Source organism: Notothenia rossii (genome assembly GCF_949606895.1).
Source record: "Notothenia rossii genome assembly, chromosome: 1".
In the NCBI taxonomy this organism is placed as follows: Eukaryota; Metazoa; Chordata; class Actinopteri; order Perciformes; family Nototheniidae; genus Notothenia; species Notothenia rossii.
Window position 1 is genome coordinate 94,863,457 of NC_136912.1, and position 23,653 is coordinate 94,887,109.

At 42.5% G+C, this 23,653-nt stretch overlaps 1 protein-coding gene across 1 annotated transcript in view; it reads left to right on the forward strand.

The window, feature by feature from the left end:
- cacna1ea (calcium channel, voltage-dependent, R type, alpha 1E subunit a) overlaps positions 1-23,653 on the forward strand; it is a 158,228-nt gene that overhangs the window by 126,692 nt on the left and 7,883 nt on the right. Inside the window, 11 exon segments of the mRNA XM_079651058.1 lie at positions 43-143; positions 2,010-2,195; positions 3,613-3,704; positions 3,975-4,149; positions 9,255-9,382; positions 11,494-11,590; positions 16,323-16,428; positions 17,418-17,525; positions 17,875-17,975; positions 18,860-18,966; positions 21,558-21,708. Of these exon segments, the coding sequence (XP_079507184.1) occupies positions 43-143; positions 2,010-2,195; positions 3,613-3,704; positions 3,975-4,149; positions 9,255-9,382; positions 11,494-11,590; positions 16,323-16,428; positions 17,418-17,525; positions 17,875-17,975; positions 18,860-18,966; positions 21,558-21,708 (1,352 nt within the window).

Genomic DNA, 23,653 nt, shown 5'->3' on the forward strand with positions numbered 1-23,653 from the left:
TGAACACCCTGCATGAATGTGAATTTCAAATCCCTCTCACAGAATCTCTACCGTTTCTGCAGAACTACTTTCGAGACACGTGGAACATCTTTGACTTCATCACTGTTTTAGGAAGCATCACAGAGATCGTGGTGGACGTGCAGGTGAGAAAGACATCGGGATTTTATTTGTATTTGTACTGAAGCTGATCCTACAAAGTACGCTCTGCTGCATGCAGTATTCATACAGTAAGGTCGAACTACATAACATGAACTTTGAACCTCTTGCTTTTATATCAAGATTCAAAGGCTTTGTTGTCAAACGGCGAACAGACATTGAAATCCCAGGCTCCTCCAACAATGCAACACACGTTGACCTCAGACATTAAAATAAATCAAATGGGTTTTAGAGCTATAATAAAGTGCAGGAATAAGTCAAACATATACATATAGATTACAACGTGACTATTGCCACTCAGTATCACCATGGATTGATACTGTGAATTTGAGTTAGACGCGTGCGCTCTCCAATTACGACCACGGCATTCTTGCTGTCAATACAATTTATGAAACCCAAAACAGTGTGTGTTTGCAACACGGTCGAGAACTGACTGCTCACATCAAACAACAAACAACAACAAAAACATAAACTGGGCACAACACAGGATGTACAATTAAATACTGAAACACTCCATCCTATAATAAGAGCAGGCATGCATTTAAAACAGTGTGTGTATGAAAATACTGATTAATACCTACACACACATATTTATGCAACATTTAGGTATTAACACAGATTTTGTGACAGAATACACAGACAAGCATTGCTTATGAATTTAAAAATTAACAAAATATATTATGATGATATATTGCATACAGTATCTGAAGAATGCACAATACTAAATATGTGAGAATACTATATACTGTAAATCACAATAGTGAACAAAGTGGCTGCAGTTTTTTCTGAAATGTAAACGCAGTGACGCAGTGTGAGTACAATATGTGCAAATACCGTAATTTCCGGACTATAAGGCGCACCTGAATATAAGCTGCAGCAGCTAAATTGAATGATGTGTACATATATAAGCCGCACTGGACTATAAGCCGCAGGTGTTTTAATGTTTCATTACCATATGTAAGGGTTCGTGCACAGAGGGGATTGTCGGGAAAGAGATGGCTGTTTGAGGAAGCTCCCATTTATTAACATTTCAACAAACAAGTTGCATATTTGCATAACGTATTCAAGTGTTAGCATTTAGTGCAATAGTAGCTACAGAACATGTGCTGTGTAAACTGTACTGTATCACATAGCGTTTCAGACATACACACTTTTCAACTTTCAAACTTAAACGGTGCGCTCCCAGCGCACGTACCGGCAGTGATCTACAGCAGTGGTTTTCAACCAGTGGTACGGGGACAAACTGTCTCGCTCTCGTAATGTCTGTCTGTCTTGCTCTCGTTCTGTCTCTTGTACCACTCTCGGTTCCACTTTTACTTTTGCGCGCTACCTGTCTCACTCTTTTCCGGCCTCCAGCTTTTCCTGCTGGAGCCCGCCGCTTAAAGGTGGGGGGCGCGGACCGGCCATAGAGCCCATAGAGTTAAAGGTGGTGGACTGTAACCTGTAAAACCCATAGATTTAGGAGGTCCCCTAGTGGCCGTTAGCTGTAACAATCCATAGATCTAGGAGGTCCCCTAGTGGCCGTTAGCTGTAACAATCCATAGATTAGCCGCACCGTTATATAAGCCGCAGCGTCGAAAAATGGGGGAAAAGGCGCGGCTTATAGTCCGAAAATTACGGTACTTATTTATATTTATTATGTATTTATTTCAACAAGGACCATGTTGAAAAAGAGAAGAGATGAATTATGCCAGATTTGAGCTAATAGCTAATTTCCATCAGCAGTCCTTATTGAAATTACACATACTGTACTGAAGAAACCCTAAAAGGAAACCAAGAAGCTGTGAGGTATTTCTGTTTTGATGAGCTGCACCTGTACCCTAACCCCAGTTTCCCTGCGTGTCCTCCTGCAGTTCGTGGACACGTTCAACATGAGCTTCCTGAAGCTGTTTCGAGCGGCTCGTCTGATCAAACTCCTGCGTCAGGGTTACACCATCCGGATCCTTCTGTGGACCTTCGTCCAGTCCTTCAAAGCTCTGCCCTACGTCTGCCTGCTCATCGCCATGTTGTTCTTCATCTACGCCATCATCGGCATGCAGGTGAGCAACACACACTGTGGAGGGGGGTTTAATATACTACATATAGCATTTGTATCCACGCAAAATGAGTATAATACTATATGTGTGTTTCTCAGAGGTGGGAAGTAGTAGAGTACAAATACTTTGTTACAGTACTTAAGAACATTTCTCTGGTATCAGTACTTTACTCTACTACTTATTTTTCTGATGACTTTTTACTTTGACTTCTTACATTTTGAACTCAAATACCTGTACTTTCTACTTCTTACATGTTGAACACAAATACCTGTACTTTCTACTTCTTACATGTTGAACACAAATACCTGTACTTTCTACTTCTTACATGTTGAACACAAATACCTGTACTTTCTACTTCTTACATGTTGAACTCAAATACCTGTACTTTCTACTTCTTACATGTTGAACTCAAATACCTGTACTTTCTACTTCTTACATGTTGAACCCAAATACCTGTACTTTCTACTTCTTACATGTTGAACTCAAATACCTGTACTTTCTACTTCTTACATGTTGAACTCAAATACCTGTACTTTCTACTTCTTACATGTTGAACTCAAATACCTGTACTTTCTACTTCTTACATGTTGAACACAAATACCTGTACTTTCTACTTCTTACATGTTGAACTCAAATACCTATACTTTCTACTTCTTACATGTTGAACTCAAATACCTGTACTTTCTACTTCTTACATGTTGAACTCAAATACCTGTACTTTCTACTTCTTACATGTTGAACCCAAATACCTGTACTTTCTACTTCTTACATGTTGAACCCAAATACCTGTATCTTCTACTTCTTACATGTTGAACACAAATACCTGTACTTTCTACTTCTCTCATTTTCCAAACAGGCTGGTTCCTTTAGTCTGAATGTGTGTCTGGTGGCGTGATCATTATTATTTAGAGTCATTGCGTGCCTATTGATTTGAACACGATCCGTGTATCCATCATTTCCTGCTCTTCTCTAAAGAAGAGGGACCAATGGAAACGTTGCCATGTTGCCGTTGGTCACCATGGAAACATTCATTAGCTAACAATGACATAATTGTTCTATTAATATAAAGGGAGGTCAGGTACTCTTTAAAACAGCTGCTAGTTATGGGTACTTTTTACTGAAGTATATTTCAAAGTTCATACTTCTTCACTTTGACTTGAGTAAAGAATTTTAGTCAGTACTTCTACTTTCACCAGAGTATTTTTAAACACCAGTATCTGTACTTCTACTTGAGTAAAGGATGTGTGTACTTCTACTTGAGTAAAGGATGTGTGTACTTCTACTTGAGTAAAGGATGTGTGTACTTCTACTTGAGTAAAGGATGTGTGTACTTCTACTTGAGTAAAGGGTGTGTGTACTTCTACTTGAGTAAAGGATGTATGTACTTTTGACATCTCTGGTGTTTCTGTGTTTTAATCAGGTGTTTGGGAACATTAAGCTGAATGAGGAGACTCACATCACGCAGCACAACAACTTCAAGTCTTTCTCTGGAGCTCTGATGCTGCTGTTCAGGTAACACAAAACCTCTGAGAACAAAACAAAAAAAAGGGAATATTTTAACTTTTTATTTGAACAATACCTGATGACTGTGTGTGTGTGTGTGTGTGTGTGTGTGTGTGTGTGTGTGTGTGTGTGTGTGTGTGTGTGTGTGTGTGTGTGTGTGTGTGTGTGTGTGTGTGTGTGTGTGTGTGTGTGTGTGTGTGTGTGTGTGTGTGTGTGTGTGTGTGTGTGTGTGTGTGTGTGTGTGTGTGTGTGTGTGTGTGTGTGTGTGTGTGTGTGCAGGAGTGCCACGGGGGAGTCATGGCAGGAGATAATGTTGTCGTGTCTCGGGGGACAGAAGTGTGAGACGGATACCTCGCTCCCCCCCGCAGTACCAACATCCGACCAGGAGGGGGGCTGTGGTTCTGACTTCGCTTATTTCTACTTCGTCTCCTTCATCTTCTTCAGCTCCTTCCTGGTAAGACTAGTCATGTGACCGTGCTGTAGTTCCTTTATAGCCCAACATTAGCCTCCTTTAGCTTAGCGGTGGTGACGTGAAGTCATGTGACCGTGCTGTAGTTCCTTTATAGCCCAACATTAGCCTCCTTTAGCTTAGCGGTGGTGACATGAAGTCATGTGACCGTGCTGTAGTTCCTTTACAGCCCAACATTAGCCTCCTTTAGCTTAGCGGTGGTGACGTGAAGTCATGTGACCGTGCTGTAGTTCCTTTACAGCCCAACATTAGCCTCCTTTAGCTTAGCGGTGGTGACGTGAAGTCATGTGACCGTGCTGAAGTTCCTTTATAGCCCAACATTAGCCACCTTTAGCTTAGCGGTGGTGACGTGAAGTCATGTGACCGTGCTGTAGTTCCTTTACAGCCCAACATTAGCCTCCTTTAGCTTAGCGGTGGTGACGTGAAGTCATGTGACCGTGCTGTAGTTCCTTTACAGCCCAACATTAGCCTCCTTTAGCTTAGCGGTGGTGACGTGAAGTCATGTGACCGTGCTGTAGTTCCTTTACAGCCCAACATTAGCCTCCTTTAGCTTAGCGGTGGTGACGTGAAGTCATGTGACCGTGCTGTAGTTCCTTTACAGCCCAACATTAGCCTCCTTTAGCTTAGCGGTGGTGACGTGAAGTCATGTGACCGTGCTGTAGTTCCTTTATAGCCCAACATTAGCCACCTTTAGCTTAGCAGTGGTGACGTGAAGTCATGTGACCGTGCTGTAGTTCCTTTATAGCCCAACATTAGCCACCTTTAGCTTAGTGGTGGTGACATGAAGTCATGTGACCGTGCTGTAGTTCCTTTATAGCCCAACATTAGCCTCCTTTAGCTTAGCAGTGGTGACGTGAAGTCATGTGACCGTGCTGAAGTTCCTTTATAGCCCAACATTAGCCTCCTTTAGCTTAGCAGTGGTGACGTGAAGTCATGTGACCGTGCTGTAGTTCCTTTATAGCCCAACATTAGCCACCTTTAGCTTAGTGGTGGTGACATGAAGTCATGTGACCGTGCTGTAGTTCCTTTATAGCACAACATTAGCCTCCTTTAGCTTAGCGGTGGTGACGTGAAGTCATGTGACCGTGCTGTAGTTCCTTTATAGCCCAACATTAGCCTCCTTTAGCTTAGCAGTGGTGACGTGAAGTCATGTGACCGTGCTGTAGTTCCTTTATAGCACAACATTAGCCTCCTTTAGCTTAGCGGTGGTGACGTGAAGTCATGTGACCGTGCTGTAGTTCCTTTATAGCCCAACATTTGCCGCCTTTAGCTTAGCGGTGGTGACGTGAAGTCATGTGACCGTGCTGTAGTTCCTTTATAGCCCAACATTTGCCGCCTTTAGCTTAGCGGTGGTGACGTGAAGTCATGTGACCGTGCTGTAGTTCCTTTATAGCCCAACATTAGCCTCCTTTAGCTTAGCGGTGGTGACGTGAAGTCATGTGACCGTGCTGTAGTTCCTTTACAGCCCAACATTAGCCTCCTTTAGCTTAGCGGTGGTGACGTGAAGTCATGTGACCGTGCTGTAGTTCCTTTATAGCCCAACATTTGCCGCCTTTAGCTTAGCGGTGGTGACGTGAAGTCATGTGACCGTGCTGTAGTTCCTTTATAGCCCAACATTAGCCTCCTTTAGCTTAGCGGTGGTGACGTGAAGTCATGTGACCGTGCTGTAGTTCCTTTACAGCCCAACATTAGCCTCCTTTAGCTTAGCGGTGGTGACGTGAAGTCATGTGACCGTGCTGTAGTTCCTTTACAGCCCAACATTAGCCTCCTTTAGCTTAGTGGTGGTGACATGAAGTCATGTGACCGTGCTGTAGTTCCTTTATAGCCCAACATTAGCCGCCTTTAGCTTAGCGGTGGTGACATGAAGTCATGTGACCGTGCTGTAGTTCCTTTATAGCCCAACATTAGCCTCCTTTAGCTTAGCGGTGGTGACGTGAAGTCATGTGACCGTGCTGTAGTTCCTTTACAGCCCAACATTAGCCTCCTTTAGCTTAGCGGTGGTGACGTGAAGTCATGTGACCGTGCTGAAGTTCCTTTATAGCCCAACATTAGCCACCTTTAGCTTAGCGGTGGTGACGTGAAGTCATGTGACCGTGCTGTAGTTCCTTTACAGCCCAACATTAGCCTCCTTTAGCTTAGCGGTGGTGACGTGAAGTCATGTGACCGTGCTGTAGTTCCTTTACAGCCCAACATTAGCCTCCTTTAGCTTAGCGGTGGTGACGTGAAGTCATGTGACCGTGCTGTAGTTCCTTTACAGCCCAACATTAGCCTCCTTTAGCTTAGCGGTGGTGACGTGAAGTCATGTGACCGTGCTGTAGTTCCTTTACAGCCCAACATTAGCCTCCTTTAGCTTAGCGGTGGTGACGTGAAGTCATGTGACCGTGCTGTAGTTCCTTTATAGCCCAACATTAGCCACCTTTAGCTTAGTGGTGGTGACATGAAGTCATGTGACCGTGCTGTAGTTCCTTTATAGCCCAACATTAGCCTCCTTTAGCTTAGCAGTGGTGACGTGAAGTCATGTGACCGTGCTGTAGTTCCTTTATAGCCCAACATTAGCCACCTTTAGCTTAGTGGTGGTGACATGAAGTCATGTGACCGTGCTGTAGTTCCTTTATAGCCCAACATTAGCCTCCTTTAGCTTAGCAGTGGTGACGTGAAGTCATGTGACCGTGCTGAAGTTCCTTTATAGCCCAACATTAGCCTCCTTTAGCTTAGCAGTGGTGACGTGAAGTCATGTGACCGTGCTGTAGTTCCTTTATAGCCCAACATTAGCCACCTTTAGCTTAGTGGTGGTGACATGAAGTCATGTGACCGTGCTGTAGTTCCTTTATAGCACAACATTAGCCTCCTTTAGCTTAGCGGTGGTGACGTGAAGTCATGTGACCGTGCTGTAGTTCCTTTATAGCCCAACATTAGCCTCCTTTAGCTTAGCAGTGGCGACGTGAAGTCATGTGACCGTGCTGTAGTTCCTTTATAGCCCAACATTTGCCGCCTTTAGCTTAGCGGTGGTGACGTGAAGTCATGTGACCGTGCTGTAGTTCCTTTATAGCCCAACATTTGCCGCCTTTAGCTTAGCGGTGGTGACGTGAAGTCATGTGACCGTGCTGTAGTTCCTTTATAGCCCAACATTAGCCTCCTTTAGCTTAGCAGTGGTGACGTGAAGTCATGTGACCGTGCTGTAGTTCCTTTATAGCCCAACATTTGCCGCCTTTAGCTTAGCGGTGGTGACGTGAAGTCATGTGACCGTGCTGTAGTTCCTTTATAGCCCAACATTAGCCTCCTTTAGCTTAGCGGTGGTGACGTGAAGTCATGTGACCGTGCTGTAGTTCCTTTACAGCCCAACATTAGCCTCCTTTAGCTTAGCGGTGGTGACGTGAAGTCATGTGACCGTGCTGTAGTTCCTTTACAGCCCAACATTAGCCTCCTTTAGCTTAGTGGTGGTGACATGAAGTCATGTGACCGTGCTGTAGTTCCTTTATAGCCCAACATTAGCCACCTTTGACCTAGCGGTGGTGACTTGAAGTCATGTGACCGTGCTGTAGTTCCTTTATAGCCCAACATTAGCCTCCTTTAGCTTAGCAGTGGCGATGTGAAGTCATGTGACCGTGCTGTAGTTCCTTTATAGCCCAACATTAGCCTCCTTTAGCTTAGCAGTGGCGATGTGAAGTCATGTGACCGTGCTGTAGTTCCTTTATAGCCCAACATTAGCCTCCTTTAGCTTAGCGGTGGTGACGTGAAGTCATGTGACCGTGCTGTAGTTCCTTTATAGCCCAACATTAGCCTCCTTTAGCTTAGCAGTGGCGATGTGAAGTCATGTGACCGTGCTGTAGTTCCTTTATAGCCCAACATTTGCCGCCTTTAGCTTAGCGGTGGTGACGTGAAGTCATGTGACCGTGCTGTAGTTCCTTTATAGCCCAACATTAGCCTCCTTTAGCTTAGCGGTGGTGACGTGAAGTCATGTGACCGTGCTGTAGTTCCTTTATAGCCCAACATTAGCCTCCTTTAGCTTAGCGGTGGTGATGTGAAGTCATGTGACCGTGCTGTAGTTCCTTTATAGCCCAACATTAGCCTCCTTTAGTTTAGCAGTGGTGACGTGAAGTCATGTGACCGTGCTGTAGTTCCTTTATAGCCCAACATTAGCCACCTTTAACCTAGTTGTGATGAGGGGAAGTCATGTGACCGTGCTGTAGTTCCTTTATAGCCCAACATTAGCCTCCTTTAGCTTAGCGGTGGTGATGTGAAGTCATGTGACCGTGCTGTAGTTGCTTTATAGCCCAACATTAGCCTCCTTTAGCTTAGCGGTGATGAGGGGAAGTCATGTGACCGTGCTGTAGTTCCTTTATAGCCCAACATTAGCCTCCTTTAGCTTAGCGGTGGCGATGTGAAGTCATGTGACCGTGCTGTAGTTCCTTTATAGCCCAACATTAGCCTCCTTTAGCTTAGCAGTGGCGATGTGAAGTCATGTGACCGTGCTGTAGTTCCTTTATAGCCCAACATTAGCCTCCTTTAGCTTAGCGGTGGTCACGTGAAGTCATGTGACCGTGCTGTAGTTCCTTTATAGCCCAACATTAGCCTCCTTTAGCTTAGCGGTGGTGACGTGAAGTCATGTGACCGTGCTGTAGTTCCTTTATAGCCCAACATTAGCCTCCTTTAGCTTAGCGGTGGTGACGTGAAGTCATGTGACCGTGCTGTAGTTCCTTTATAGCCCAACATTAGCCTCCTTTAGCTTAGCGGTGGTGACGTGAAGTCATGTGACCGTGCTGTAGTTCCTTTATAGCCCAACATTAGCCTCCTTTAGCTTAGCGGTGGTGACGTGAAGTCATGTGACCGTGCTGAAGTTCCTTTATAGCCCAACATTAGCCTCCTTTAGCTTAGCAGTGGCGACGTGAAGTCATGTGACCGTGCTGTAGTTCCTTTATAGCCCAACATTTGCCGCCTTTAGCTTAGCGGTGCCAAATTAAAGATAATAACTCCTTTTAAACACAACAACAATACTTCTGTCGATTATTTCTCTGAGGCTGATATTCCCCCCCTCTTAACTTCCCACATCCCTTCCTATAAATGAATATCGTCCCTCCTCTCCTCTTCAGATGCTGAATCTGTTCGTGGCGGTGATCATGGATAACTTTGAGTATCTGACCAGAGACTCGTCCATCCTCGGCCCTCATCACCTGGACGAGTTTGTCCGGATCTGGGGGGAGTACGACCGCGCCGCCAGGTGAGAGCCTGACGCTATTAATGCTAACGTTTCTTTAACCCTGCTGCTGTGCAATATACAGATGCTACAGGTTACACTGCTTCAAATGATGTGAACTGTCATGCTGATAAATATAATCTGCATTCATCTTTAGTGGGAAGTTAGTTAATGATCTGTTTTCATAAATGTACCACTGAGCCTTTACTCCTCATTCGCCCTGCACTTTCAGTCTGTAAGGAAACTAAAGACATGTTGTTCACATGTACCACGCTGTTGCACCTCTTCATCAACATGTGAGGACAAAAACTAGATTTTTTCTTTCACTAGTTTATGACTTTTTGATCTAAAAGAATATTTGAATTGTTATCCTGTAAAATGCTGTTATTTCTCTTAAATGACTAATTCAGAGTAATATTCTGCTAAATCAACAACTTTCATTTTGAAATGTAAAATGTATTTTCTCTGAATACAACCCCTTCATACAGCTATGTCATGTATTACTGTTTTAACTACAACACTCACTAAAGTGTGAGGAGAACATCTGAAAAGAAAAACACAGATTTTCTTCGTTTCTTTCTCATAAATGTGTTTTTACATCATCAGAACTTTTTCACTATTTATCACTAGTATAGGACTTTTTAATCCCAGGGAATATTTGAGTTTTCATCCTGTAAATATGTGAGCTTTCTCTCCCTCCTATTGTCTTCGTTTCCCCCCCCCCTTACTTTGGTGTTCGCTGTCAAATTTAACCGGTCCTGTTTTAACTGCTATTACATTAACACAAAAACCATTAATCATCACCAAATTGTATTTCACACCCTTTCAAACTGTACATATTGTATCAGACTACCGGTATACATGAAAAACTGCAGTAAATATACAAAGAACAGACACTGAACATGTATTGGTGTGCCAGGTGTGATCCATGTGGGGGGAGGGGCACATAAGAGCGGGAAATGTGTCAAATTGTTCTGTGTGTGTGTGTGTGTGTGTGTGTGTGTGTGTGTGTGTGTGTGTGTGTGTGTGTGTGTGTGTGTGTGTGTGTGTGTGTGTGTGTGTGTGTGTGTGTGTGTGTGTGTGTGTGTGTGTGTGTGTGTGTGTGTGTGTGTGTGTGTGTGTGTGTGTGTGTGTGTGTGTGTGTGTGTTTTATCTGATCCGGATGGTTACTAATTCCTTTTCTTTATGGAGGTTTTTTTTGGACTGGGAACACCATGTGTGTTACAAAGTTGACTAAATCATCCAAAATTCAATGATAGTGGTGATCAGCCATTGTATATGTTCAAATGATATATATAAGAATGTGAAACAAAAAAGTTATGATTGATGAAAGTAGTAAATCGGTCAGATTTGACCCAAAGACAACAGGAGGGTTAAATGACTGAGTATTTTTCTTGTAAATGAACAACTTACATGTTTTTCTCTTAGTATCTAATGTTTGATGTCTATTGCTTCTAAACTAGTTGCTACAGAGACAACTGACTTTCACTCATAATTGATGTCAAACGCACTATTAGGTTGCAACAGAAAGAATTGACGGCATATAAAGACATCTACTCATGATCCTGGGTGTTTCTCAATGTCGAGGACGCTTGCTTGGTAGCACATGTCTTCTGAGTCAGTTGCTTCAGAAGCGAGGCAAGAATCCTTCCTAGCCTCGGAAAACAAAGAATGGTGGAACACGCTAACAGGCTAACAGGCTAACAGGTGTGCAGGTATGCGTCATATGAGAGGCCCCGCCTTAAATGAAGCGCTATTTCCGCCAAATATTTGGAAATTGGTCCGTGCGCAAAGCATTGTGGGAATTTTAAGACCGCGGAGTCTACACATGTGCAGCCTCAACATTTCTCGCTACGAAATACGCCGGCCTCGGTAGAATTCCAAGTATGCTGGACATTGGAACAGTCCTTCGGCGACACTCAATGACGTAGCATGCTTGAAATAGTGGCTCTGGAGCATCCTTCCTCGACATTGAGAAACACCCCCTGACAATGCAATGCTTGTATAAACTAAGTGTTTATTACAGATTTGTTATTTCGCTGTTTAAATGTCCTGAAACTGCTGCTGTGAGGAGAGGTCTGCTCCTGACCCCCTGCAGTGTCTGAGTCTCTAATGAATGTTATTCTATCTAACAGCGGCAGGCTCCATTATAAGGAAATGTACAAAGTTGTCCGCACTATCTCCCCCCCGCTGGGCTTTGGGAGGAACTGCCCTCACAGGGTGGCCTGCAAGGTTTGACTCTTAGTGTGGGATCCTTCCTCACCTCCTCACCTCCTCCTCCTCCTCGTTTCCTTCCTCTCCTTTCCTGCAGCCTTGCTTCACTTTTAGAGGCAGTCAAAGAATGATGAGGCTCAGGGTACTAAGACACAGGAAGACCCTCGACCCCAAAGTTTTATGTTAGAAATGTAGAGTAGGGTCTCCAGCACATAGAAACTGCCGGATGCTCACCTGCATATGTTGGGAAGTTTGCACAATTAGCATACATTTGGGTAATTAGCATATGCAGATAGTAAAAATAAAATGGCTGAATTTGACAATGTTGTGGTTTCGGAGGTTATTGAATACATTTTTAGAATCTAAATGGCTTTTTTCACCCGAAAGTGGCCATATTTGTAGTCCTGTGGTCAGATTTTGATGAACTTTGAAGTTTTAGGGGACTCAAACTTCCATTGTTGATCTTAAAAATGGCAGATATTGACTCAACATCCTCGATAACCTCCAAAACCACACCAAAATTGTCCAAATTAGGATAAAAAATTGCAGTTTTGAGTCCCCTACAACTTTTCAATGGACCCAATATTCATCAAAATCAGCGCAGTACTCGTACCAATTTGGCCATTTTCTGGTTTAAACGGCCATATTTGATCCTGAAAATGTCATAAATGGATTCAACATCCTCAATAACCCCCAAAACCACTCCTAAGGTGTCCAAATCGGCCAAGCCATTGTTTTACTGTCTGCAGATGCTAAGTAAGCTAATTAACACAACCCGTGCTAATTGTGCTAATTGCCCAACATATTCAAGTTAGCATCCGGCAGTTTCTATGTGCTGGAGACCCTACTGTACATTTCTATCATAAAACTTTGGGGTATTCAACATTTCCAGCTCCACTATGCTGGTAACTAGACTATCATGCAGGATTTGAATTGTAATAAGTCTATTAAAAAGCAGAGGACTCCTGTGTCTCTCTACCTGTTGGATCTGCTCAGATCCAGAGAGTCGGCCATCTCTTTGCTCTTCCTGTTTCCCACGTTTCTATGCCCGTCCGGCAGCATAGAAAGAATTAACCTGTTTTCATTTCTCCTCTCTTCCTCCCTGCTCCTGTGTGAGGCCTTGGATTAACCCTCTCTCTCTTGTTTTCCTCCTTAACTCCTTATTCACTTCCCCTCCTTCCTCCCATCCTTCACTCCCTCCTCTTCCTCACCAGTGGTCGTATCCATTACACTGACATGTATGAGATGTTGACCAACATGTCGCCCCCTCTAGGCCTGGGGAAGAAATGCCCCTCCAAGTTGGCCTATAAGGTAGATTAAACATCAGAGGATCCATTCATCTTTAAGCAGGACAGAAGCTGGAAGACTTCCTTTAGTTTGACACACGTTAAAAAAGGCATTTGCTCTGCTTGTTATTTAACGCAGTCAGAGGTGGAACGTAACTTTTAGTACAATTTTGAAACTGGAATTTGCTTTGGTATCTGGTGGTGCGAACATAAACAATCAAGGATAATAAAAAGAAGTATTTTTAAGAAACAATTGAGCATTAAAAAAGGATGCTTGAGACAAGTATTTACACCACATTTAAATGTAACTATACAAATGCCCTTAAAAGCTAAAAAAACAAAAACTCTTAGGACTTCTAACCCTAACCCTTCTACTCACATACATAAAGAGTGGTGCAGGAATGAGTCCTACAACCTAGAAATTAGTCAACAAGTCTGCAAAGTAAATATTATATTTTGATATTTTTGCTTTAGTTAGATTTTAATGCAGGACTTTTACTTTTTTAAACTTTTTTTTGGAAAACTTTTTGTTCTTTAAGTATTAGATTAGATCAGGGGCGTCAAACTCATTTAATCGCGGGCCACATCAGCATTATGGTTGCACTCAACGGGCCGGTTGTAACTTTAAGACTATATAAAAATAAATATATAAATATTTAATATATATAAAATAATGTATTATATTACATGATTGCCTCTGCATTGGATTATTATCGGAGAGGGTAATAACTTCATAACTGAAAGCAGAAGTCTAGGGAAAATAATTGCAAGTCTCTTCAGTGAGCCATGTCACAAAATGATTTAAAAAGAAAAGCCAAATTCTGGAAAAAAAGTAATAAAAAAAAAAAGGAAGTGACATTTTGAAAAATACTTCTAAGAAAAAAGTCGAATTTGAGATGCATTGTGGGAGATGTAGTTTATGGGCAACGTGCTTCTGTAAATCGGCATGTACCCGTATAATACACACATTATATTCTTTGCAAGCTTTTATGGGGGCCGCATGAAATGAAGTCACGGGCCGGATTTGGCCCCCGGGCCTTGGGTTTGACACCCCTGGTTTAGATATACTTTATTGATCCCAAAGTGAAAAACTGTTTTGTTACAGCTGCTTTGTCATACATGTAAAACAAACAGTACGTTTATACGACATCTATAGATTATACAATTAGTAAGAATACACTATAATACACCAACATCCTACTAAAACTATATACACACAAGATTTTATAAACATAAGACAAGTCTGCAAAGTATATATTATATTTTTTAATGAATAGATCGAATGGATTTTAGATGCAGGACTTTTACCGAGTGTTTTTTTGGGTGATTCTACTTTTACGTACGTCAACAAATCGGAGTACTTCTTCCACCTCTGAATGCAGTAACGCTTTGTGAACTCAGATGATTTTAGTTTTGCTTCAAGATGTAATGTTCTGCTTTGATGGAGTTTATCTATCAAAGAACAGAGAAGTCAGAGAGCCGTCAATCATCTCCTGAATCTCATCCTTTGTAGAAATCCACCGTCAGATATTCCATCGCTTCTTTGTTTCCTCCTGTCTGCATGCGCCTCCCGTTACAGCCCAACGTGTGTGTGTGTGTGTGTGTGTGTGTGTGTGTGTGTGTGTGTGTGTGTGTGTGTGTGTGTGTGTGTGTGTGTGTGTGTGTGTGTGTGTGTGTGTGTGTGTGTGTGTGTGTGTGTGTGTGTGTGTGTGTGTGTGTGTGTGTGTGTGTGTGTGTGTGTGTGTGTGTGTGTGTGTGTGTGTGTGTGTGTGTGTGTGTGTGTGTGTGTGTGTGTTTCCTCCTGTCGGCATGCACCTCCTGATACTGCCGTGTGTGTGTGTGTGTGTGTGTGTGTGTGTGTGTGTGTGTGTGTGTGTGTGTGTGTGTGTGTGTGTGTGTGTGTGTGTGTGTGTGTGTGTGTGTGTGTGTGTGTGTGTGTGTGTGTGTATAGTGTGAATGTGTGTGTGTGAACGTGTGTGTGTGTGTGTGTGTGTGTGTGTGTGTGTGTGTGTGTATAGTGTGAATGTGTGTGTGTGAACGTGTGTGTGTGTGTGTGTGTGTGTGTGTGTGTGTGTGTGTGTGTGTGTGTGTGTGTGTGTGTGTGTGTGTGTGTGTGTGTGTGTGTGAATGTGTGTGTGTGAACGTGTGTGTGTGTTTCCTCCTGTCTGCATGCACCTCCTGATACCCTGTGTGTGTGTGTGTGTGTGTGTGTGTGTGTGTGTGTGTGTGTGTGTGTGTGTGTGTGTGTGTGTGTGTGTGTGTGTGTGTGTGTGTGTGTGTGTGTGTGTGTGTGTGTGTGTGTGTGTGTGTGTGTGTGTGTGTGTGTGTGTGTGTGTGTGTGTGTGTGTGTGTGTGTGTGTGTGTGTGTGTGTGTGTGTGTGTGTGTTTCCTCCTGTCGGCATGCACCTCCTGATACTGCCCTGTGTGTGTGTGTGTGTGTGTGTGTGTGTGTGTGTGTGTGTGTGTGTGTGTGTGTGTGTGTGTGTGTGTGTGTGTGTGTGTGTGTGTGTGTGTGTGTGTGTGTGTGTGTGTGTGTGTGTGTGTGTGTGTGTGTGTGTGTGTGTGTGTGTGTGTGTGTGTGTGTGTGTGTGTGAGCATGCATCATCACATTAGTGTGTGTTGTTTAATCTTCTCCTTTAAATCTAAAAAACAGCACACACTGTTCAGATCGTTTACAGGAGGACAGGAGCTTTAATGTGTTTTTATTTGATTCCCTTATTTTAAAGATTGGAAATGTGTTATTTGGAGAACATAATCAATACTTCTCAGTAAATAAATCAAAGCTATCCTCTCTGTCCTCCTGTATCGTTCATTGTCGTCTCATTAAAAAGTTACCAAAACTAACATGTTAATGAATGATGCTCAGAAAGGCTGTGGTCGCTCATTAGTTTTGTCAAATGGTAAATTGATTTTCTAATTATCTCCGTAACAGACGTACGGGCCTGTCGGCTAACTCACTTCTAATGTGGGTGTTTTTACTTTGAGCTGAAATCAAACAAATGCTATTTTCTAATATAAGAACACAGCGGTTCCCAACGGACCAGACGTATAAAAGCATGGGGGGATTCTGCAGGAGCTGAAATCTTAATAATACTAATAAAAATACTTTAAACTATAACTCACTATATATAGATTTTAAATATTCTCATCACAAATGTTAAAGCTCAACATAATACAAGAAAAAAAATAAGTCGCTGAAACAGAACGCTATTCCTGACTGTTTCCAACCTTGATCATGTGAAATTTGAAATTTGAAATGTTGACTTTGAAAAAACTGTGAGCTAAATTAATTGAAATCTTTTTCAAACTAAACTTTAATTGTTCATTTTGATATAAGAAGAAGATTAATTAAAAACGACCTCTAGATAAGAACAACACGATGACCCACCACAGCCGCTCTGAGCTCTTTTCGATCTTTGTCGTGTAATTGTTATTTATCTCTAACGTTGGCTCGCTGATTTCAGAGGCTGGTCCTGATGAACATGCCTGTGGACGAGGACATGTCGGTCCACTTCACCTCCACCCTGATGGCCCTCATCCGCACCGCGCTGGAGGTCAAGATCGCCCGAGGTGAGGAGGGATATATGTCTTTTTTTCTTTTCGCCATCTTTTCCGTTACAAGGGATGGAGCGGATAAACTAGTTGGCTATCTGATAAAATTGATTTCTTCACCTTTACAATGACCCGGACATGCTCGCGACCCATTGGTTCCCGACCCGACCCACGGCTGACCCGTGACCCGTGAAATGTATCTTCAAAACTAATTTCTGTTTACTTTAAAATGACACAGTATTATTAAGAAATATCACAAGTATTTTAAAATCAGTTCCAAACTGTTTTTTTTTTTTTCAACTCAAAATTGTCTGGGAGCCATATGCCGTCACCGGATGAGCCATATATGGCTCGCGAGCCATAGGTTCCCGACCACTGATCTAGTGACTGTGTAACTCCCTCTCTTGGATATCAGCATGTGAAGGACACTGTTCAGGAACTAGTTGATGCTCTGTATGTGATGACTCCTTCCATTCTGGAGAGGATCACAAATACATGGATCCTGAGATTCAAGCTCAACCCGGGGACCAGGGATTATTAACAATTTGAAGTATTCAGAAAAGTCTGAATTTTTAAACGTTTGAGAAAAATCAGAATTTTGAGAAAAAAGTCCGAATTTTAGATTTTGAGAAAAAGTCAGAATTTTGAGGGAAAAGTCAGAATTTGAGATTTATTGTTTTATTTTTATTATTTATTATTTTTATTTTGTATTTATTTATTTATTAGTTTTGTGCTGTCCCGTTAGTCTGTACAACACACTCTCGTAAATGTTGGCTACATGTTCTGTTTTGGTTATAAATGTGGTTTAAATATTTTACCCCTTCAAGTGAAGATCAACTGTGTACGGATTGTCAATTGATGTACAATAGTAAGTACTACTAAACTGAACACTAGTAGCTTTGAACTGTTCAATCTAACCTATCAATGTACCAGATGTATTTTCTATGTGTCTCCAATATAAATATGAATGTGTAGGTAAATAAAGAAATGAGTTGTTTAATGTTCAGGAGGGGAGGACAGGAACCAGATGGACCTGGACCTGCAGAAGGAGATCGGGGTGATCTGGCCTCACCTCTCTCAGAAGACTCTGGACGTCCTGGTTCCCATTCACAAAGGTGACGTCAAGAAACACAAGCATAAGTTTCACTTCACCTTCCAACCTTGGTCATGAAGAATACATGTCTCTCTGTTGTAAATAATAATAATGATACATTTAATTTATACAACAGACTTTACAAATAACGTCATCTCAGTTGCAAACAGATGTTCTTTCAAAAGTTTGAACAGTCTTACGGGCTGAGGGATGAAACCTTCCCTGAGTCTGGTGGTTTTGAACTAAGCCGTGTAACAAGATGTGGTAACGTACTCTTGAAGTCTGTTCTGATGCTCTCTCTCTCTCTCTCTCTCTCTCTCTCTCTCTCTCTCTCTCTCTCTCTCTCTCTCTCTCTCTCTCTCTCTCTCTAGCCAGTGATATGACCATCGGGAAGATCTACGCTGCCATGATGATTATGGATTACTACAAGCAGAGCAAAGCCAAGAAGCTCCGGCAGCAGCTGGAGGAACAGGTGCAACAAACACTGACAAGTTTACTCTTTATTTTGATCCAAACATTTCTTTTGTTTTTGTAATATATTTTTTATTGACACTTTTTTTTTCAAGACATAGTAATGGGACATCTTAAGTTCTTTTAACACAAAGATAAAATAAAAACAGTAAATCATACGTTTGTAAAAAATAAAATCTGGCCTATGAGGTTTTACGAAATGAGTCCACTTTACAAGTTTCATTTACATAATTATTCTCTTTTCGTCCTTAAATGTTCACCTGTTTTGTAGGAAGGTTTATTTGGGCTTTGGGCACCGAAGTTGATGAGGTTGCTCTAACAATGTGGTTTAATAACAAAATCCTTGTTGCAAAAGAGTCCCTTCATCTGAGAGAATCTCGTTCTTTATCCAATGAATAAGGAGGATAATCTCCTTTCTGATTTACCTTCTAGGAAATGCACAACTTAAATATCAGAAAACATCCTTTTTCTTTCTTGTTAGTTTACAACTTCAACCGCAAAAGAATATCCACGTGTTTTTTCTTCTCGTAAATAAACATTTTAGAGAATATATCTTTGAAATTCTGGGAACCTTTCTCTGAATATTGTGTCAGCGTTTTTTTTTCATTCGGTGTGGCGCAGTGGATATGTGTTCGGATCAGGGGGTCACAGGTTCAAACCCCACTGCAGTCAGCATGTCGTTGTGTCCCTGAGACACTTCTCCCCAAATTGTCCACAGTATTGAGTATGTAAGTTGCTTTGGATAAAAGCGTCCAAGTGACATGTAATCGCCTTAATGATATATGTACAAAATATGTTTAAATTAAATGAAGCCAGTCAGTTGTATATGAAGTGTTAAAGTTGTGTATTGTCTCCTCTTTAATCCCCTGTGTTTCCTCCCTATAGAAACACGCCCCCATGTTCCAGAGAATGGACGCCTCCTCTCTTCCTCAGGAGATCCTATGCAACGCTAAATCCCTTTCATTCCTCGGGCACAGCGCCGGATCCGCTCTGTAAATATCAGCTTTCATTCTCCTCAGTTATTTATATTTTATAAGCTCTATGGATTTACTGGTAGGCAGGCTTGAGGAGTAACAGATGGCATGTACAGTAACGGGATTACATAATCAGGGGACCCAAAAAGGGAACTGTATTCCCTTACAGTTACTTTTCCAAATATTGTTGATTACACTGCAAGTAAAACCTAAAAAGACAAGTCTGTGTTTTAAAGCAGGGGTTCCCAAAGTGGGGGTCGCGACCCCCCGGGGGGAACGAGAGATGATCACAAAATAAAAATGGAAAAAATAAATAAATAAAATTGATTAATTTTTTATCTGGTGGTGAATGGATAGTTGGGGTCGGTCTGAAGGGGAGGGGCTTAGCTTGACTCTGGTGGTGGTGAATGGATAGTTGGGGTCGGTCTGAAGGGGAGGGGCTTAGCTTGACCCTGGTGGTGGTGAATGGATAGTTGGGGTCGGTCTGAAGGGGAGGGGCTTAGCTTGACACTGGTGGTGGTGAATGGATAGTTGGGGTCGGTCTGAAGGGGAGGGGCTTAGCTTGACCCTGGTGGTGGTGAATGGATAGTTGGGGTCGGTCTGAAGGGGAGGGGCTTAGCTTGACCCTGGTGGTGGTGAATGGATGGTTGGGGTCGGTCTGAAGGGGAGGGGCTTAGCTTGACCCTGGTGGTGGTGAATGGATAGTTGGGGTCGGTCTGAAGGGGAGGGGCTTAGCTTGACCCTGGTGGTGGTGAATGGATGGTTGCGGTTGGTCTGAAGGGGAGGGGCTTAGCTTGACCCTGGATTCAGAGGGTCAGGAGGTGAAAAGGGGTGGAGGAGGGTTGCGTCGAGTCACCTGAAATGACAGCTGTCAGAGGAGAGAGCAGATTTTAAAGGGTTAGCAGAGCTGTTACGTTCCCTCCTAAACTAGGGGTACAAAGGGAAGTAACAACCGGGTGAGACAAAAAGGAGGAAACTGACAGCTGAAGCCACAAAGTGAGGTTTTAATCAATAAAAAAAGTAAAGAGGCTCACCAGCCAATTTGCAAAAAAACAAACTTAAATAACTAAGAACAACTTTCTATTAAAAGACAGTGACTAAATAGTACAACACACACAAAGATAAACTGGAGCACATCTAACAATTCACAAGAACACAGGCCTCACACAGAGACAGAGACATACTGCACACATGCAGCCAGAGGAGAAGGAGAGCTATGATAGGCTTGTGAGAATAGAGCGAAGTGATTGGTTAAGCTGGGGAGTGACGCCCCGATCACTTATTGAGAGGAGAGAGAGTAGTGACATATCTTTTTTTTTTTAAATCTCACCTTATTTCAAATTCCTTTTTTACGAAAAAATGTATTTTTCTGAACTAATTGTTGCCTTTAAAAAAAAATCAAATTAATTTTTCGGATTTATTTCCCAAAATCTCACTTTTTACAAAAAAATCTCACTTTATTTAAAAAAAACATGCAGGCTTTAAAACACTTTTTTTTACCAAAGATTCTGAGTGGATCAGCTGTTCTCTCTTCTCTGTGAGCTGTACTGTTCTGTAGGCTAATACTTTAAGTGTAAATCTACATACCTCTATCTTTTCACACAGTATAAGGAGTCCAGTGCTGCGTCATGTGATTTCAAATGTAAAAATTAACCAGTTACTACGGATGTTAAATAAATAAATAGCAGAGTAAAAGTACACTATCTAGCTTTTTCCTTAACAATGTAGTGAAGCAGATGTACAAAGTTGCATAAAATAGAAAATACTCAAGTAAAGTCCTCAAACTTGTACTTAAATAAAGTTCTTGAGTAAATGTAGTTTAATCACTGCTTTTAGGACACATCTGACTGGGGTCAAAACATACCCTCAGCCACGTACTTAGTTACTCTCCAAAACTGCTGTACTGTAGGTGATCAATTATACAGCAATGTTCAGATCAATTACTTATTTATTGTATATATATATATATATTGTATAAAGGTGAATGTTTTATTGTATAAAGATCACTCTATAAGCCATGTATACGTTACATCGTTTATCTGTTAATTATGGCTGTCTTTTCACACTAAAATGTCCTTGAGACGTCCTCTACAGTGGACCTACTTTGACATTACAAATTAAATACAATTTTAAAAAGTCTAAATTGCAAGATGTTTTTTTAACCCTAAATACGTAGGAAAATAAAATTGGAAGACACTTTTTCCCCTCTGTTCCCAGGAGGATATACATTTTTAAAAGATAGGAATATTTCACATATTTTCTATACGTCTATTTTATGTATATGTATAGTAAGTCTTTATATTTTAAACGCACACTATATCTTTAATTTGATCAGCACCATGTCACTATTATTTATTTATATGTACAATTTTAGCAAGTTTTTATATTGTCCTGTTCCTGTAAGCTAGTACAACACAATTTCGTTTTAATAGTACACTCTGTGTCTTTTTGAAATGACATTAAAGTATGTCTAAGTCTAACTCAAGAAATGACTCACAGTAGGAACATAACCTTTTGTTTTCTGTGGATTTGATCACTCAGTTCCTTTATCATCATGAACACTAACTGATGTTCTGTAATTGAGTTATTCTGTGTGTGTGTTCCTGCAGAACCAGAGGAGGCTTCGTGGCTCTCAGCCCCGTCCCTCCTCAGGAAATGTTCCTGCAGCCGCTGTCTCGCTCCAGGGAGGAGAAGGGGGAGGAAGAGGAGGGAGATTATCGATCTCCATATCACCAATATCATCATCACCTACACACACTGGTAACCATCACCTACACACACCATCCCCTACACACACCATCCCCTACACACACCATCATCTACACACACCATCCCCTACACACACCATCCCCTACACACACCATCACCTACACACACCATCACCTACACACACCATCATCTACACACACCATCACCTACACACACCATCCCCCTACACACACTGGTAACCATCACCTACACACACCATCCCCTACACACACCATCCCCTACACACACCATCATCTACACACACCATCCCCTACACACACCATCCCCCTACACACACTGGTAACCATCACCTACACACACCATCCCCTACACACACCATCCCCTACACACACCATCATCTACACACACCATCCCCTACACACACCATCCCCCTACACACACTGGTAACCATCATCTACACACACCATCCCCTACACACACTGGTAACCATCACCTACACACACCATCCCCTACACACACCATCCCCTACACACACTGGTAACCATCACCTACACACACCATCCCCTACACACACTGGTAACCATCACCTACACACACCATCCCCTACACACACCATCCCCTACACACACTGGTAACCATCACCTACACACACCATCCCCTACACACACCATCCCCTACACACACTGGTAACCATCATCTACACACACCATCCCCTACACACACTGGTAACCATCATCTACACACACCATCCCCTACACACACTGGTAACCATCATCTACACACACTGGTAACCATCATCTACACACACTGGTAACCATCATCTACACACACCATCCCCTACACACACTGGTAACCATCATCTACACACACCATCCCCTACACAAACCATCACCTACACACACTGGTAACCATCATCTACACACACCATCCCCTACACACACTGGTAACCATCATCTACACACACCATCACCTACACACACTGGTAACCATCATCTACACACACCATCCCCTACACACACCATCCCCTACACACACTGGTAACCATCACCTACACACACCATCCCCTACACACACTGGTAACCATCATCTACACACACCATCCCCTACACACACTGGTAACCATCATCTACACACACCATCCCCTACACACACCATCACCTACACACACTGGTAACCATCATCTACACACACCATCCCCTACACACACTGGTAACCATCACCTACACACACCATCCCCTACACACACCATCCCCTACACACACTGGTAACCATCATCTACACACACCATCCCCTACACACACCATCCCCTACACACACTGGTAACCATCATCTACACACACCATCCCCTACACACACTGGTAACCATCATCTACACACACTGGTAACCATCATCTACACACACTGGTAACCATCATCTACACACACCATCCCCTACACAAACCATCACCTACACACACTGGTAACCATCATCTACACACACCATCCCCTACACACACTGGTAACCATCATCTACACACACCATCACCTACACACACTGGTAACCATCATCTACACACACCATCCCCTACACACACCATCCCCTACACACACTGGTAACCATCATCTACACACACCATCCCCTACACACACTGGTAACCATCATCTACACACACCATCCCCTACACACACTGGTAACCATCATCTACACACACCATCCCCTACACACACCATCACCTACACACACTGGTAACCATCATCTACACACACCATCAACTACACACACCATCACCTACACACACTGGTAACCATCATCTACACACACCATCCCCTACACACACTGGTAACCATCATCTACACACACCATCCCCTACACACACCATCACCTACACACACTGGTAACCATCATCTACACACACCATCACCTACACACACTGGTAACCATTCATTCAATTGGTTTTAAGTCATTTTAAGAACTTTGATTTTCTTAAGAACTTTGACTTTTTTAAAGAAATGTTAC